Source organism: Botrytis fragariae (genome assembly GCF_013461495.1).
Source record: "Botrytis fragariae strain BVB16 chromosome Unknown tig00000795, whole genome shotgun sequence".
NCBI classification, from domain to species: Eukaryota; Fungi; Ascomycota; class Leotiomycetes; order Helotiales; family Sclerotiniaceae; genus Botrytis; species Botrytis fragariae.
The window spans coordinates 942,314-956,661 of NW_023501011.1; the positions used below are offsets into that span (position 1 = coordinate 942,314).

At 43.4% G+C, this 14,348-nt stretch overlaps 4 protein-coding genes across 4 annotated transcripts; 1 reads left to right on the forward strand and 3 right to left on the reverse strand.

Moving 5' to 3' along the window:
• Positions 1–467: 467 nt before the first annotated feature.
• On the reverse strand, positions 468–2,148 carry Bfra_007209ia (uncharacterized protein; the record flags this gene model as incomplete). Its single annotated transcript, XM_037337583.1, has 4 exons — positions 468–647; positions 786–1,146; positions 1,182–1,981; positions 2,068–2,148. The coding sequence occupies 4 exons, from the start codon at positions 2,146–2,148 to the stop codon at positions 468–470; spliced, it is 1,422 nt and encodes a 473-aa protein (XP_037186963.1).
• An 872-nt stretch (positions 2,149–3,020) lies between these two features.
• Bfra_007210 (putative basic proline-rich protein) lies at positions 3,021–4,079 on the reverse strand (the record flags this gene model as incomplete). The annotated part of the gene is made up of 1 exon (XM_037337584.1): positions 3,021–4,079. The coding sequence occupies one exon, from the start codon at positions 4,077–4,079 to the stop codon at positions 3,021–3,023; it is 1,059 nt and encodes a 352-aa protein (XP_037186964.1).
• Positions 4,080–8,084: 4,005 nt separating this feature from the next.
• Bfra_007211 (putative mannan polymerase complexes mnn9 subunit protein) lies at positions 8,085–9,296 on the forward strand (the record flags this gene model as incomplete). The annotated part of the gene is made up of 2 exons (XM_037337585.1): positions 8,085–9,188; positions 9,276–9,296. The coding sequence occupies 2 exons, from the start codon at positions 8,085–8,087 to the stop codon at positions 9,294–9,296; spliced, it is 1,125 nt and encodes a 374-aa protein (XP_037186965.1).
• Positions 9,297–11,315: 2,019 nt separating this feature from the next.
• Positions 11,316–13,175, reverse strand: Bfra_007212 (putative atp-nad kinase protein; the record flags this gene model as incomplete). Its single annotated transcript, XM_037337586.1, has 1 exon — positions 11,316–13,175. The coding sequence occupies one exon, from the start codon at positions 13,173–13,175 to the stop codon at positions 11,316–11,318; it is 1,860 nt and encodes a 619-aa protein (XP_037186966.1).
• Positions 13,176–14,348: the final 1,173 nt, after the last annotated feature.

Consider the following 14,348-nt stretch of genomic DNA (forward strand, 5'->3'; position numbering starts at 1 on the left):
TATCAATCTATACACACACACACACACACACACACACACACAAACAGAAACCAAAACCTCAATCAAACCCAATCAATAAAATACCCCTAACTAATCTAACTAACTAATCTAACAAGATGATCTAACAAAATAATCTAAACCTACATAACCACCTACCCAACCACCCAACCACCCACCTCCCCAGCGTAAAACTCTGTCTAATCAAACCAAGAAGGAAAAATACAACTGACGGCTGGGATGAGCCAAGATGAGACGAGATATTATTACTATTCCCCCTCGATCACGAAGCTGCGTTGTGTTGTAATTATTTGTTACTCACTTCTGAGTCTTTGCAGCCCTGTCTGAATACTTCTCTTCCCTAGCACCTCTCTTCCCTAACACCTTCCCCTATCTTCCCAAACACCTCACTAAATCCCTTCCCCTTCCTTCCCCCTCCCCTCCCCTCCACACAATACTCACCCACAAACTCACGCCCTCAAACTCGGATCCCCACACTCCAAATCAAACCACACATTCGGCACACTCGGAATAATGCTATCCAAGCTCTGCGCCACACTCCCACCAAAGAGATCACATCTGGGTGCGCCGGTCCCTGGTTCCGGATAGAAGGAATAGGATACGCAGCCTTTGTCTATGCCGTAGACGCCCTATGGTGGGGTGGAGGGTTAGTTGTTTCTCGTTTGATATCCAAAAAAAAAAACAAGAAGATGATGGAGGGGAGAGGAGAAGAAGGGAGAGGGGTTGACCAAGATGAAAACAACAACATAAGAAAGCGAGAAACTCACATCACAAAACTCCCAGCACCCCTGCAGCGTAACCGCCACCCCCGCCTTATCCTCCACAAACTCGGCCAAGAAATAATCTCCGACGGGTAAACCATGGAGTCCGCAATGTACAGCTGCTGGATTGGGGGTTCCGCTTGCTTGGAGGGTGGTGACGGTGGTGGTGAAGGCGATGGTGGTGCTGGGGTGGAGATCGGTGGTGCCGGTTGAGATGGGGAGGGCGGGGATGGAGAGGGAGGAGGAGCTGGAGATGGGGGTAGAGAAGGAGAGAGAGGATAAAGATGAGGAATAGGGAATAGTGGTTGTAGAAAAAGAAGAGTAGTTGAAGTAGATTCCTGAGTTGAAGTCGCGAGAGTCGATGTTGCTGATATCAATGACAATATCGATGACAATACCCACGATGACGAATTCCCCGATGCAGAAGGTCCTGCACTCACACTAGTCCCCGTTCCTGTTTCCACCGCAGAAGAAAAAGAAGAAGTCACACTCGCATTCCCCGCACTCGTAGTCCAAACTCTACTCGAGGTCTCCACCGGAGTCACCGTCCAAATACCCGTCGAATTTCCCCCTGTGCCTGGGACTCCTGATGGAGAGCCCGAAGGAGAGCCCGAAGGTAACGGTGTAGTTGTCCAACTCGTCGATACGGGATTTGTAGATGGTAAAGGGGTAGTCGTCCAAGAACCGCTCTCGATAACAGTAATCCATTCTGTGCTAGTGCAGCTTTCGGTCACAGTAATGATGCTGGTGGGGAGTGCGGAGCAGAGAGTGAGGGATGTGTTGTCGATGATGAGGGTTGCTGAAAGAGTGGATGTTGGGGATGATGAGGTTGGTGGTGATGGAAATGTGTTGATTACGACGGGAGTAGCCGAAAGAATTGGATCTGTAACTGTAGAAATAATCGAGACTGTAGTCGAGAGACCTCCACCCCCAGAAATCAAAACATTTGCTACCGAAGAACGAGCAATAGACGAGCTCGATACCAATGTCGAAAACGAAGTACCAGAAACCGTAGTACTACTTCCCGTTTCTTCAGCCACTAGATGCGGATGTGTGAATGGTAAAAGTGATCGAATCGACGTATTCGAATCATCATCATCATCATCATCGCCACCCCATGAACCACCTCCATTTCCTCCATGTCCACCTTTTCCCGAATCAGTACTCCACGGCCACCCCCATCGCTTTTCTTGAATTTGTTCCTGAAGATTCTTTAGTACGTATACAAACATCTCTATCTAAGAAAGAAAAATGAACATAAGCGAATTAAGAAAGCAAATCGACATACAATTCTCTCGCTCGGTTGAGGAACCGCCGAAACAACATTAGACAATACGGCGATCGCGCCGACAACCGTAAGGAGTTGCATTGTTCTTCCGAGTGAACTTGAGATTTAACAACTGACCAGCTAGCAAGCCAATAAGTAGAACCTTTAGTAAATATGAGAAAGTATAAAGAAGTATCAATCAAGTGATTAATACCACCAGAAAAGAGAGTGAAGAAACGAATGAACGACTGGAGATCAAGGGAAAAGACTGTAATTTCGTATTCGAGCTACTATCTAACTTTCCACTTTCGAAAGGATTTTCATCGTATCTTATAAGTATATCAAGAAACACTTCTTTTCTCCCAATAAAACTACTCCTTGGTAGATTATTCATAGTATTCTCGTCGAGGCGAGGGAGAGTATCAACTCATAAGAAAGGGGTTCCAAGTGCAAGGGAGCACAAATATTTACCGAGCCAAGGCAAGGAAAAGAAAAGAAAGCAACAAATAATTCACATACACTTCACACACTCAAATTCATCTCGCCCTTTCGTAGTAGCTACTGATTATCATTCAACCTAATCATCCATACCACTTTCGTTATTCCTATTTACAGTTTGGGGAAAAAAATCAAATAACCTCTGCAATGCTACCATACCAATCCCTTAATAACGCCGAATATAATGCTCCTTGGGAAATAAACCCATTCCCTCAAAAATGCTGAAGGGGTATCGTACAATAATGTATGAGCAAGGGAAAGAACTGATTGACATTCAGTATTCCAATTTTTGCTAGATATGCAGATCTAGACAATTCGACTGTGGAGTACAGCAGGGACGAATCGGAATTTTGTGCTGAAGCCGTGTAATTTGAACAGCGCATCCCATCAACAACTGACTTCTTCTGTCCATAATCTTCTCATGAAACAAAACTTTCATAGACCATTCGTCATCGTGGTATCGTGGCTGAACAGTCTCAATCCTCCCAGATAGTATCTAGATTCAAATCACCTCGTCTTTCAGCACCACAAACACTCCAGCGTTTTCTCTTGTCTCGTGTACCGAATCCTCCCAAAACTCTGTTACGACCTCCTGAAGTGTCTAATCCTCTAGATTTGGCATCTTCACCTTCATACCCATCCGCCGCATCTGCTGCAGCTTTCAACTGAGCAATTCTCTCTGCTTCCAAGGCAGCTTCTTCTGCATCTGGCGTATCAGGTATTGTTTCCAAACTGGATATACTTGGGCTGCGAGATCGAGTCGAGGTAGGTGTGGAAGGAACTGATGAGGATGCATATGAACCAGAATAATACAGTGGATTATTGGATGTGAGGTAAGATTCGCCGAATTTCATTGTGTGATATGATGGGGATGAAGTCGACGAAGTCGAAGAGGATGGTGTCGTGGGGGTTGTGCCACTGTAGAAAGGACTTGTTGGTGCAATCTGTCGTAAAGGGGAGGCTGGTCTTCGTACTCGTGTATAAGTACCATTAGAAGGTATGCCTAAAATTGGTGAGGCACTTCGATCTGCCATTTTTGGAGTATCCTCCTCTATCGCTGACTGTCCATCTTCACTAATATTGATCAAAGCACGATTCGGAAAGCCTGGGAATACCTCATCTGCTGGTTTTCTGGGTATGCGAACTCTAGCTGGTGAACTCAAAGGACTCGCGGGTCTCGGAGGAGACATAAGTAAATGACCAGCCCCGTTTACGCCAGGAAGTGATTGTGCGCGCGACATTGGAGGTGCAAGAGCACTGCCGTTTGATCTTGATCTAAAATGACCTCTAGCATATGGTGAGGTATTGCGGGGACGAAAAGGAATTGAAGGAGTAACAGGAGATGACCATCCTGGAGAACGAGGTGTTTGAGGTATTGGATCTGTAGTTCGACGAAGGTTCGGAGGTCTGCTAGATTGTTCTCGATCCTTTATCGGAGTTTGACTATCGTAGAGAGCCGATTCTTGTAATCGTAATCTTGGTACTGGAGATGCTCTGAATTCCTCGAGGGAGTGGAGTTCAGGCACGGGTTCCATGATTATATGCGACCGTTGTGAGGATCCAATAACGGCATGGAACGGCTGTATTGGTGAATATATGATAAAGACGTACAGGAAGGTAATATCGCGGGTGATTTCTTATTTGCTGCAATCGATAAGGAAAAATAACACAATTCTTTTTTGGATAATGTTGAGTTTTGACGTGTCTCTCTTCCTTGAGTGGTCAATATCTTTTTTCCAAGTTGAATTAGAAATCGATATTGTTTGGTGAAGGGTGTTGTTGTGTTGTGTTGTGTTGTGTTGTGTCGTATTTATTGTATTGTATTGTATTGTGTTGTATTGTGTTGTATTGTATTTATACTGTAATGTTTTCTTGGAAGTTTCGCGATACCAGCGCAAAGAGGAATGAAGAATGGGGAGAGGGAGAGAGGGGTGATAAGAAAGGGAGTAGGCAGAAGGAGGAGTCTTTTCTCGTATTCTTCCCCTTTCCTATATAAGAAATCGAGTCTCTCTGGTTATAAAAGAAAAGAGGTAAAGTATAGAATTCAATGTAGAATCGAGAAGCGAAAATGAAGCCGGCCAAAATTGATTGATGTGATAGCATATGGTTGGTTCATGTATACATTGCTCATGCGGATGTCATCATGTTCATGCTCATGTTCATATTGATGTTCATGCTCACGCTCATGCTTATGCTCAGTGTTTACTAAAGTTGGGGAAGTTTTGTTTCTTATGAGCCAGGAATTTCCTTTAATTATGATTTGGGAGGGGGGGGGGGTGGGAGGGGGAGGGATGGGGGAAAGAAGAGCGCGATCATCTATCTCTTTTGGGGAGGCCGGTAGATGGAGTTGATGGTTTAAAAAAGATGCAGGAAAGAGCTTCCACTTCGGAGCTTTATCAATTTAAAGGGTCCTTTTCCTAGGTTCTTGAGTAGATCAATAAACTAATAGCCAAGGTACCAATAATGGATGCAGGAGTATCGGTGAAGGAAAAACATTTTGAAAAATCCCCAGGATATCCATCCAAGGAGTTTGTGATATTTTGCGTTGATGCTTTGATATCGAATGAGAAACGTGGAGAGATGAAACCAAGGGAATGGCTCGGTATGGATGGCATGACTTACTAGTCACCCTTCTCTTTTTCGTTTTTTTCGTCTTTTTCGTAGTTTATGATCTAAATCCAAAAGTCTTCTAGACTCTGGGGTCTAGAAGAAAAGATTCCATTTTCACTACGCAGTACTACGCAGTACTACGCAGCAATAATAAGGTTGGGTACTCGTACTCAACCACGCACGCACGCACACACGCATTTGGTTGAAGACGAACAATGTCCACGAAAGATCGTTGATGGTGGCGGCCACTCCGAGAGAAAGGATTGTGTCTAGATCTGCTCCATCCTACTCCATACTACTCGCTACCATTCCCATCTTTCTCTCTTCACTGCCTCACCTGTTATCAAGGAGTACCTGGTAGTTTGTAGATGGATATGATCCATTCGTTCATACATCTACACACATCTACACACATCTACACACATCTACATACATCTACATGCATACAACACGCACAGCACACGGAGGATGCAATTGCTGTATCGGAGCATCTACCCAGGACCTAGGTATATCATCACAAACCCATGATAAACCACAGCGTTTAACAGATTAAAACCACCAATCGAATCTCCATATCTCTCCAAAACAATGCACCCCATCTTTAAAATGCATCAACATACATTCGACGATCGGATCCTCCAACCCGCCAGCTTCATGGATGGACGCATACAGAGGATAATTAAATGGAATGGCGTTACCTAGGGGGGGTTGCTATGCTATGATTTCGTATTCTTCTGAGACTCGATCATGCAGCCTGCGAGACTTATCTGTGTACCTGAACTGTAATATATGGTTCTATGTGTGAGTAAAGTATGTATACCGTAGAGTATTGACCTCGGATGAACAATAAGTGATTATTTATTTACCTGCTGGATACTCCTCACCCTGTTCTGTTTTTTTACTCTCTGCTGTCCTCTGTCCTCTGCAACATGTTAAAATATAAACAATACCCATCAAACTCGCCAGCTTCTCCTCTCGCATAAGATACCCATCATACTCCCTTTCCTCTCCCTCCCTCCCATTCATCCCTTCAGCTTTGTTCCCGACAATCATTCCCATCGTGTCACAGATCATGCGGGTTCGAATCTTCTCCCGTTCCAAACTCCCTTCCATCACCTAGCATGATGTTTCATTTCAACCTTTCCAGCCCCTCCATAAATAAATAAAAAAACGGTTATGGCGGCGTCTTGAATGTTTGCAATCAATTCGTTCATGTACGATGTAGCTGCCACGCGGTATCATGCAGCATGATCTACAGTTGGACAAGCCAAAATGATCGAGATTTTATACATGTGAAGTGTGTAGGCTGTGGAATGATACTTGTACCTTTTTTGTGCTGGTAAGCTTGACTCTGGAGGGAGGTATGTAGAGTGAGGCAGCGATGCTAAAAAAAAAACTCCTATCTTTGAATTCAATGAAAATAGCACCAAAGCATCCAGTCACAGCACTTTGTCAATATATGTAACAGTCGGCAACAATAAAAAATGTTCCCAAATAGCCATCAAGAGAGTCACATCCGAATGATCCCTTAGCAAATCATTCCACCGCAACGAAGAGTATTCATCCGTTCTCCCCGGCAGCTGAACCTACGATGGTAACCAATCCCAAGCGTGTGTGTATCCGAAGATTAAGTATAATATGAGGCGAGCTTGGAAATTTTAATCATTCCTTGGATAAAAAGGGGTCACCAGTACCAATGAAAGGGAGGCACGGGTAAAAGCAGAACATGAAACAGCCTTGGTATTTGGAAAGCATCATAGGTCAATTTGTTCATGCTCCGTACTGTGATACCATATCCCATATGAATCTTCAGTCAAAACTCAATCATGAGGTGTATGTAGACTTTGTCTCCTGTCACTTACCTGTCTCGAGTGTAAATATAGAAATCGATGATGAAGAGTAAACAATCCGTCTCTGCTAAGTGCTGTCTGTGTTTATTGTCTTTGTCACTTGCGGCGTACGATCAAGGTGATTTCCCATACTAAAGAACATGGTGGATGAAAAAATGGACACTTAATGGAGAACCTTAAAGGTACGCCCCGGTGCTGAAGAAGTAGTTTAATAACGTGGAGAAAATACGAGAAGAATGGAAGAAAACTCCTGAATGGATTTCAGAGTACAATCAACACCTAGATGCTGGCTGACTGTATGCTACATCTATGGGTGTAAATTGAGATACTCTGTTATATACACCTAGTCCCTACACACACACACACTTATCGAGTATTGTCGAGTACCCCTATTCACCTTCGTCGACATCACAACACCAACATCAATTCCAACCATCTACCGTGGTTCTCGAATGATGATGGTGATGAGAGTAGATATTACGATGGACGGGTGTACTTATTACCAGACACCCATCTCCCTGTCCAGGTCATGATAAGCCTGAGCCACCAGAGTCCCCCAATTGCACCTTAAATAACTTTAAATTCTCACATCAATCCCTTTACCCAGGTACTCCATAGCTATATCAAACATATCGTGTCCAGATCATTATGTGATCCTCTTAAATCCCATCTCAACCAATCAGATCATCACAATTCCATCAAGAGGTAAAAGTACGAGGGAGCCATCAACACTATTAATGAAAGATCGACTTAATTCACTTAAACTTAACTTTACACTCATTTTTTCTATCTTCATACCCATTGATATTCTAGAAGTCCTGGAGGAAGAAAAAAAAGGGACCGACTCCCATTGACAATCCATTAATCTCATCAATCCTTTGGGGTGAAAAAGAGATTGTTGGCTTAATTTAAATCTGTACCTATCCAAGCTGCGACACGAGCCGAAATACACACATAACCAGCTACGACACCCATCCTCTTTTGACAGACACCCCAGAACTCTAGATTCGACAAATGCGCTCGTAGGATCTTCACAAAACTATCGATTGAGGACAACCTTTCGAACAGTACAACGGCGCCATGGGCCCAGTCCGCTCTTTACGGCGTACAAACCCACTCACCTTGGTTGTGGGTGTGGTCTTATGTATCATAATATTCGTCTTCCTCTTTTCCCCATCCAACGCCGACGCAGCAGCTTCGCAATTAAGGAGAGCCAGCGCCGCATCCAATCCCCTCTCACCACCTACCTCTCCCTTTCGCAAACAAAATGAAGCTACGAAGAGCGGGAAACGCATACCACCACCCGTGGTTCATTACCACATGAATAATGTTACCAGCACTGCCGATCCTTTGGGAAACCGAGAGATGATTCTCATCTTGACACCGCTGGCAAGATTCTATCAGGAGTATTGGGATAACTTGCTGAAGCTTTCATATCCGCATGAACTTATCACTCTCGCGTTCATCATCCCACGAAATAAGGAAGGAAATGCCGCTACGGCAGCATTGCAGGAACAGGTTACAAAGACCCAGAAGTCAGGACCGGAGAAGAATCGTTTCGCAAGTATCATTATCGAACGACAAGATTTCGATCCCCCCATCGCATCCCAATCCGAAACCGAGAGACACAAGATGGAGAATCAAAAGGCACGAAGAGCCGCAATGTCCAGAGCTAGAAACTCTCTTCTCTTCACGACTCTTGGACCCTCCGTATCTTGGGTGCTATGGTTAGATTCGGATGTCATTGAGACTCCTCCCACCTTGATTCAAGATCTGGCTTCGCACGATAAAGCCATCATCGTGCCAAACTGTTTCCAAAGATACTACGATACTAAAGATAAACGCATGTCGGAACGCGCCTACGATTTCAACAGCTGGCAGGATAGTGATGTGGCACGAAAGCTTGGGGAATCCATGGGCCCTGATGATATTCTATTGGAAGGTTATGCGGATATGGCGACATATCGAACATTGATGGCATATCTTGCCAGTGACACTGGCGATTCCAAGGAAGTGATACCGCTCGATGGGGTAGGAGGAACGGCATTGATGGTCAAGGCAGAGGTTCATCGTGATGGGGCTATGTTCCCTCCGTTTGCATTCTATCATTTGATTGAGACGGAGGGATTTGCTAAGATGGCAAAGAGATTGGGTTGGGAGGCTTTTGGTTTGCCTAATTATAAGGTATGTTACATTACTCTTTTTCTTTGTCTCTCTCATCTTTTTGTTCTCATGGCATACTCTTCTTTTACTCACGTACCCGAATCACAGGTCTACCATTTCAACGAGTGAGAGATGTCCGGCACATCACAATTTCTCACTCATATACCTTCTCACTAGATATTTGAAACGAGGAAAAGATGACATAATATTTTGGATGGATGGATGGATGGATGGACGGATGCAAGAACAGTGGTTTTCAGATGAGATAGAAACTCTATCAGGAATAGCATAGTCATGAGGAGGGAGGGAAATAAATGGTCGGTTGGGTCTCACATCCATACCATACCTACATTGTGTATCAAAGTGTAGGGTACTGGAAAAATAAATAGGATCGGGCGTTTGCTGTCTTTTTTTTTTTTCGACGCGAGTGAATGAGAATTTCAATTGTATTTTTTCTGTTGAATTGTGTGTTTGTTTTTTGTCTGTCTCATAGAGTAGCGGAAATGTGAAGACTTTGTGGTAGCAGTTTCTGATTTGGTGTGTGAGATGTGGTGAGTTCTGGATTTGCAAATTAACATGCGAATGAATGATTGATTGAGTGAAAGAAGAAACACTAGTCGCGTTTCTTTTTTTACATACTTGTAATTGGTATTCGTATAGGAGGGGGGAGTTTAGTAAGCTTGTATATCTTGTATACACAGATATATACACAGATGTATATATATGTATGTATGTATAGGATAGGATAGGATAGGAATAGGATAGGAAGAGAGGGGGGGGGGATGAGTTGATTTGGTTCTGGGAGATACTGTGGGAGATGGATTGTGTGGGTATAGGGATGAGGAGTAGTATAGGCATGTATATCTTTGGATGTATCTTTGGATGTATCTTTGGATGTATCTTTGGATGTATCTTTGGATGTATCTTTGGATGTATCTTTGGATGTATCTTTGGATGTATCTTTGAATATATCATTAGGTGTATCTTTGATTATATCTTTGAGTACGTAACATGCAGGTAGGTAGATGAGATGAGATTAGATAACGGTTTGTGTAGTAAAGAGAGAGGTATTTATTTGTACAAGTACTTGGGTCGGTGTTGTTTTGAGGACAGAATAGCTTGGGTTGGAATACGATGGAATACGATGGCTTGGGTTATACCTAATCAGATTACATCTGAGAGAAGAGTTGTTATCATCACACATCTCTCTTTCCCCTCTCCTTCCCTTTCCCCTTCTTTCTTTTCTTTTCTTCTCTTCCCTCTTCCCTCTTCCCTCTATCCCATCCTCCTCTCCACTCCCAATCCAATCCAATCCAATCCAATCTAATCTAATCATTACAATTTTCAAAAGCAAAACCTCTGATCACTATTCTCTTCCCCCTCTCTTTTCTTCCCCTTTCTTCTGTTCCTCTTTTCCTTCCCCTATCGACCCTCATGTACTTACTCGCTTACACCAGGAATCTTATAAACGAGTTTTATAAACAAGAGTACCTATACATACACATAGCGCAAAGAACATAATTAGTAAAGTACAAAATGTATATGAAAATCAGAGGAAGAAGGTAAGAAAAGAAAGTAATCAGAGTTCAACTACTTCAATTCAATCTTGCTCTCATTTGATAAGAAAAGAATTGACTAGAACTCAATCTTTTGATACACTAATTTCATTTACTCAGATCATTTCATGCTGTATGATACCGCTCATTCCTCCCTTACGGACTCATTAAAGCATTATGAATCACACATTACACATTACACATTACACATTACAAGATTCACAACACATCGCATCATCACCTCGTAAAAAACTCATCAAAACTCAAAAGAAGTATACAATTTATCAGCTGACAAACTGGCCAGCAAAAGTCATGATATTCGTATCTAAGTCGTAGCTACTGTAAATAGTCCCTAAATGTATGTTCTTTGATTGATCTCTAAATCTTCAACACCTATTCGCCTAATATGCAAAAACCAACGCCTTTGAGTCCTAAATGAAAAATTCCGCATCATATCTTGTTGATCTCGGGTTGTATATGGGAAAGAAGGTATTAAATAATACAATATGTAGTAGTGCATGTCTTGTAAAGACAGGGAATTGTATAACAAATTCGCATATAACCAAAGGCAATTGCAAGATAATTAAAACATTTACATGCCAAGCATGCTCATTTGTCGTCTCAAGGGACTGGCGCTGAGACTACTATCTTCACTACCATAGCAGGCTGAATCAGTATCGATATCCCATTCAGCTTCTTGTTCTTGATTTTCCTCGGTACCATCCCATGCCTTTTGCATAGCACCACGAGTATTCCATCTTAGAGTTCTGGATACACTGTCGAACCACTCTGACGGAGAGCTAACCACGGTGGGGAATGGGTATTGAGAAGCGGCAATAGTGACGTGATCACCTTGCTTCAACTCAACGCGTCCCTTTCCGTCGAATGAACAATAAGCCGTGGCTCTAGAATTGCGTGGAATGGATACTCGGAGTAAGAGTGTATCCGAGAGAATCATTGGGCGGAATGAAAGAGTATGAGGGCAGATTGGTGTGAGGAGGATGGCAGGGATATCTGGGTGAACAAGTGAGCCACCAGCAGATAATGAGTATGCGGTTGAGCCAGTGGGAGTCGAGAAAATACATCCATCAGCTTGGACAACAGTCAAAAGCTCGTTGTCACCATATAACTCGAGGTTAGAGATGTAAGAAGATGGTCCTCGATCAATGACGAGTTCGTTAAGGACCTCAAATTGTTCGCCTTCTACCGCATCGTGACCTTGTTCTTTTCCATCTCGGTATATTGTACATGTGAAGCGCATACGAAGGTTAACTCGCATACCTTCCTCTCCCATAACTTTGTTCAAGTGTTCCTTGAAGCGATCATATTCAAATCCAGTCAAAAAGCCAAGACTACCGAGACTGAAGGATAGAATTGGTGGCACAACACGTTGGAAGAGCCACGAAGTAAATAGGACAGTACCGTCCCCGCCCAAAGTGAGAACGAGGTCAAATTTCTCCGGTTGACTCCAGCAAAGATCTGGTGACCAATATTTCAGAAGATGTTGGAATCGAGGTTGTGATTCAATCAAAGCTGCTGCTCCAAAACGCTTCGAGTTGCGCAACTTCGCATCGACATAAACATTAACACCCAGGTCTGAGCCATATCGTGGAGTGCTCATGAGCCAAAGGGCTAAATCCTTGGTCAAATTGACCAACTGATTATCTCTAGCCTTTGTAACAATCATAACATTGCGGACAGCTCTCTTGATAGGACGTCTTTGCAATTGCTTAGAAACTTCTCGCACGCCAGTAGCCGTTGCCATGAGTCGAGAATGTGACATTGATTCGTCTCCGTTGATCTCTTCAAGCACCTTATCGATATTGACAGCGTCATCGAATCGTTGATGGTAAAAGCATGGTGATTGTATTGAGGGAAATCGAGCTGTAAGCGGAGTGTTTCGCTGTGCCAAATCCGATATTGCTGCATTGAGTTTTTGCGATGAGGCAGTCCCCGGTCTCTCAGTAGATGGTGACTTCATGTTTGCTAAAGAAAGGTTTTGTGGATTGTGCTGTTTCGACGATGCCAGTGCTTTCATAATAGTCTGGCGAGGTACAGCGTCGACGGATAGAGCGTTCTTGCAATGATTATGGAAAGTTCGGGAAGCCCGTGTAGGAAATACCGGTGATGACGGAACAGAAGCCGAGTCACTTCCTATAGTTGTTGCAGCGGAAAAAGTTGTGGATGGGTCAGTCGATGATTCGGAAATATCATTATCTGGGAAGTTGGTTTCGATGGCACTCAGAGAACCGAACTGTGCGCCCTGTTCGCGTCGGAGATTTTCTCCAAGATTAAGTTTTGAGTTCAAGGCATTGAAACCCAAAAAGGATTGAGCCGTAGCTGAAGGAGTAACAGCTTCATCAAATACGAACTGAGAAGGTTGTGGGGGATCATTGGGCTTAGTAAGAGCAGGATGGATCGAAGTTGGGGAGCGAATGTCGGATGTGGACATTGTGGATGATGACGCCAAATGTTTTTTGAGTAATCTTTTTTGAGTCGGAGTTCGGAAGTCGGTAAAATGTGTCATGAATGCCGACGGATCCTGGGGTGTGATTGGTTGATGCAAGGATCATCAAACAAAAGTATTATTATCGATTGGGTGTCGAGGGTGTCCAGGATAAATGCTGGGTAAATCGATAGTCCGGAGTACAGAGCAGCCCTAGAGATTGTATGTAGATAATGCAATCTAGGTCGAAATCAGATCGATCGACTGTAGATATCTCGAAGGAGAAGATGGAGAAGATGGAGTGGAAGATCCTCTTTCGGTACCACTCCTTGATTGTCTGGTCTGACGAGAGGGAATAAAGTATAGAAAGGAGTCGAGGAGAAGACAACGAAGAATAAGAAGAGAGGATGGAATTATAGATGAAGGGAAGTGTTTGTTTGCAGTTTGCGGAGGCTTGTTGGTTGTGGATTCGACTTTGTTTTGCACAGACAGTCTTGATGAAAGAGGCCAACAGTCCGTATCGGTTTGTCCGTAAAGATGTGATTTCGGACACAACGGAGGTAAGAAGTGGATGTGTCGTTTACCATTAGGTATTTGGAAAGATGGATATGTATTATATAAATTATATCGCCAGGTGTGGTTTCGGATCTGGGACCTAATTTCTTCGATTGGCAATTGGCAGTGGGCAGGTTGGCGGGCTGATGAAAATGTCAAAAGATGCAGGAGAATATGTGATATAGATCAATCTCGAGTAGCACCAATCTTGCCAAGTCGTAAAAAGATAGGATATATCTTGCGGTAGACTACTAAATGTGATCTCAAGTCAGTCAGTCAGTTCTTCTTCAATTGCAAAATTGATATTGGTCCCCAGTGCTGGTCCCAATGCTGGTCCCAATGCTGGCTCTCAATTAATCCTTCCACCAATCCTAGGTAATCTTCATTATCAATCTTCAATATGCTTCTACCCCACACATAGAAGATGTATAAATATGGATATCCTCCCAGATAAAGTATGTATGAATGCCCCCATCGAGCCCATCCCGTCTTAACTCCACAAATGAAGGAGTAGACTCACCTAATTGCAGTAAGCGAAACTAATAAGCCTTTCTATAAGCTTCTTATGTGATATATCTTGCGTCTCGACAGCTTGTTGTGACCCTCTTCTGTGAAAGCGTCGAA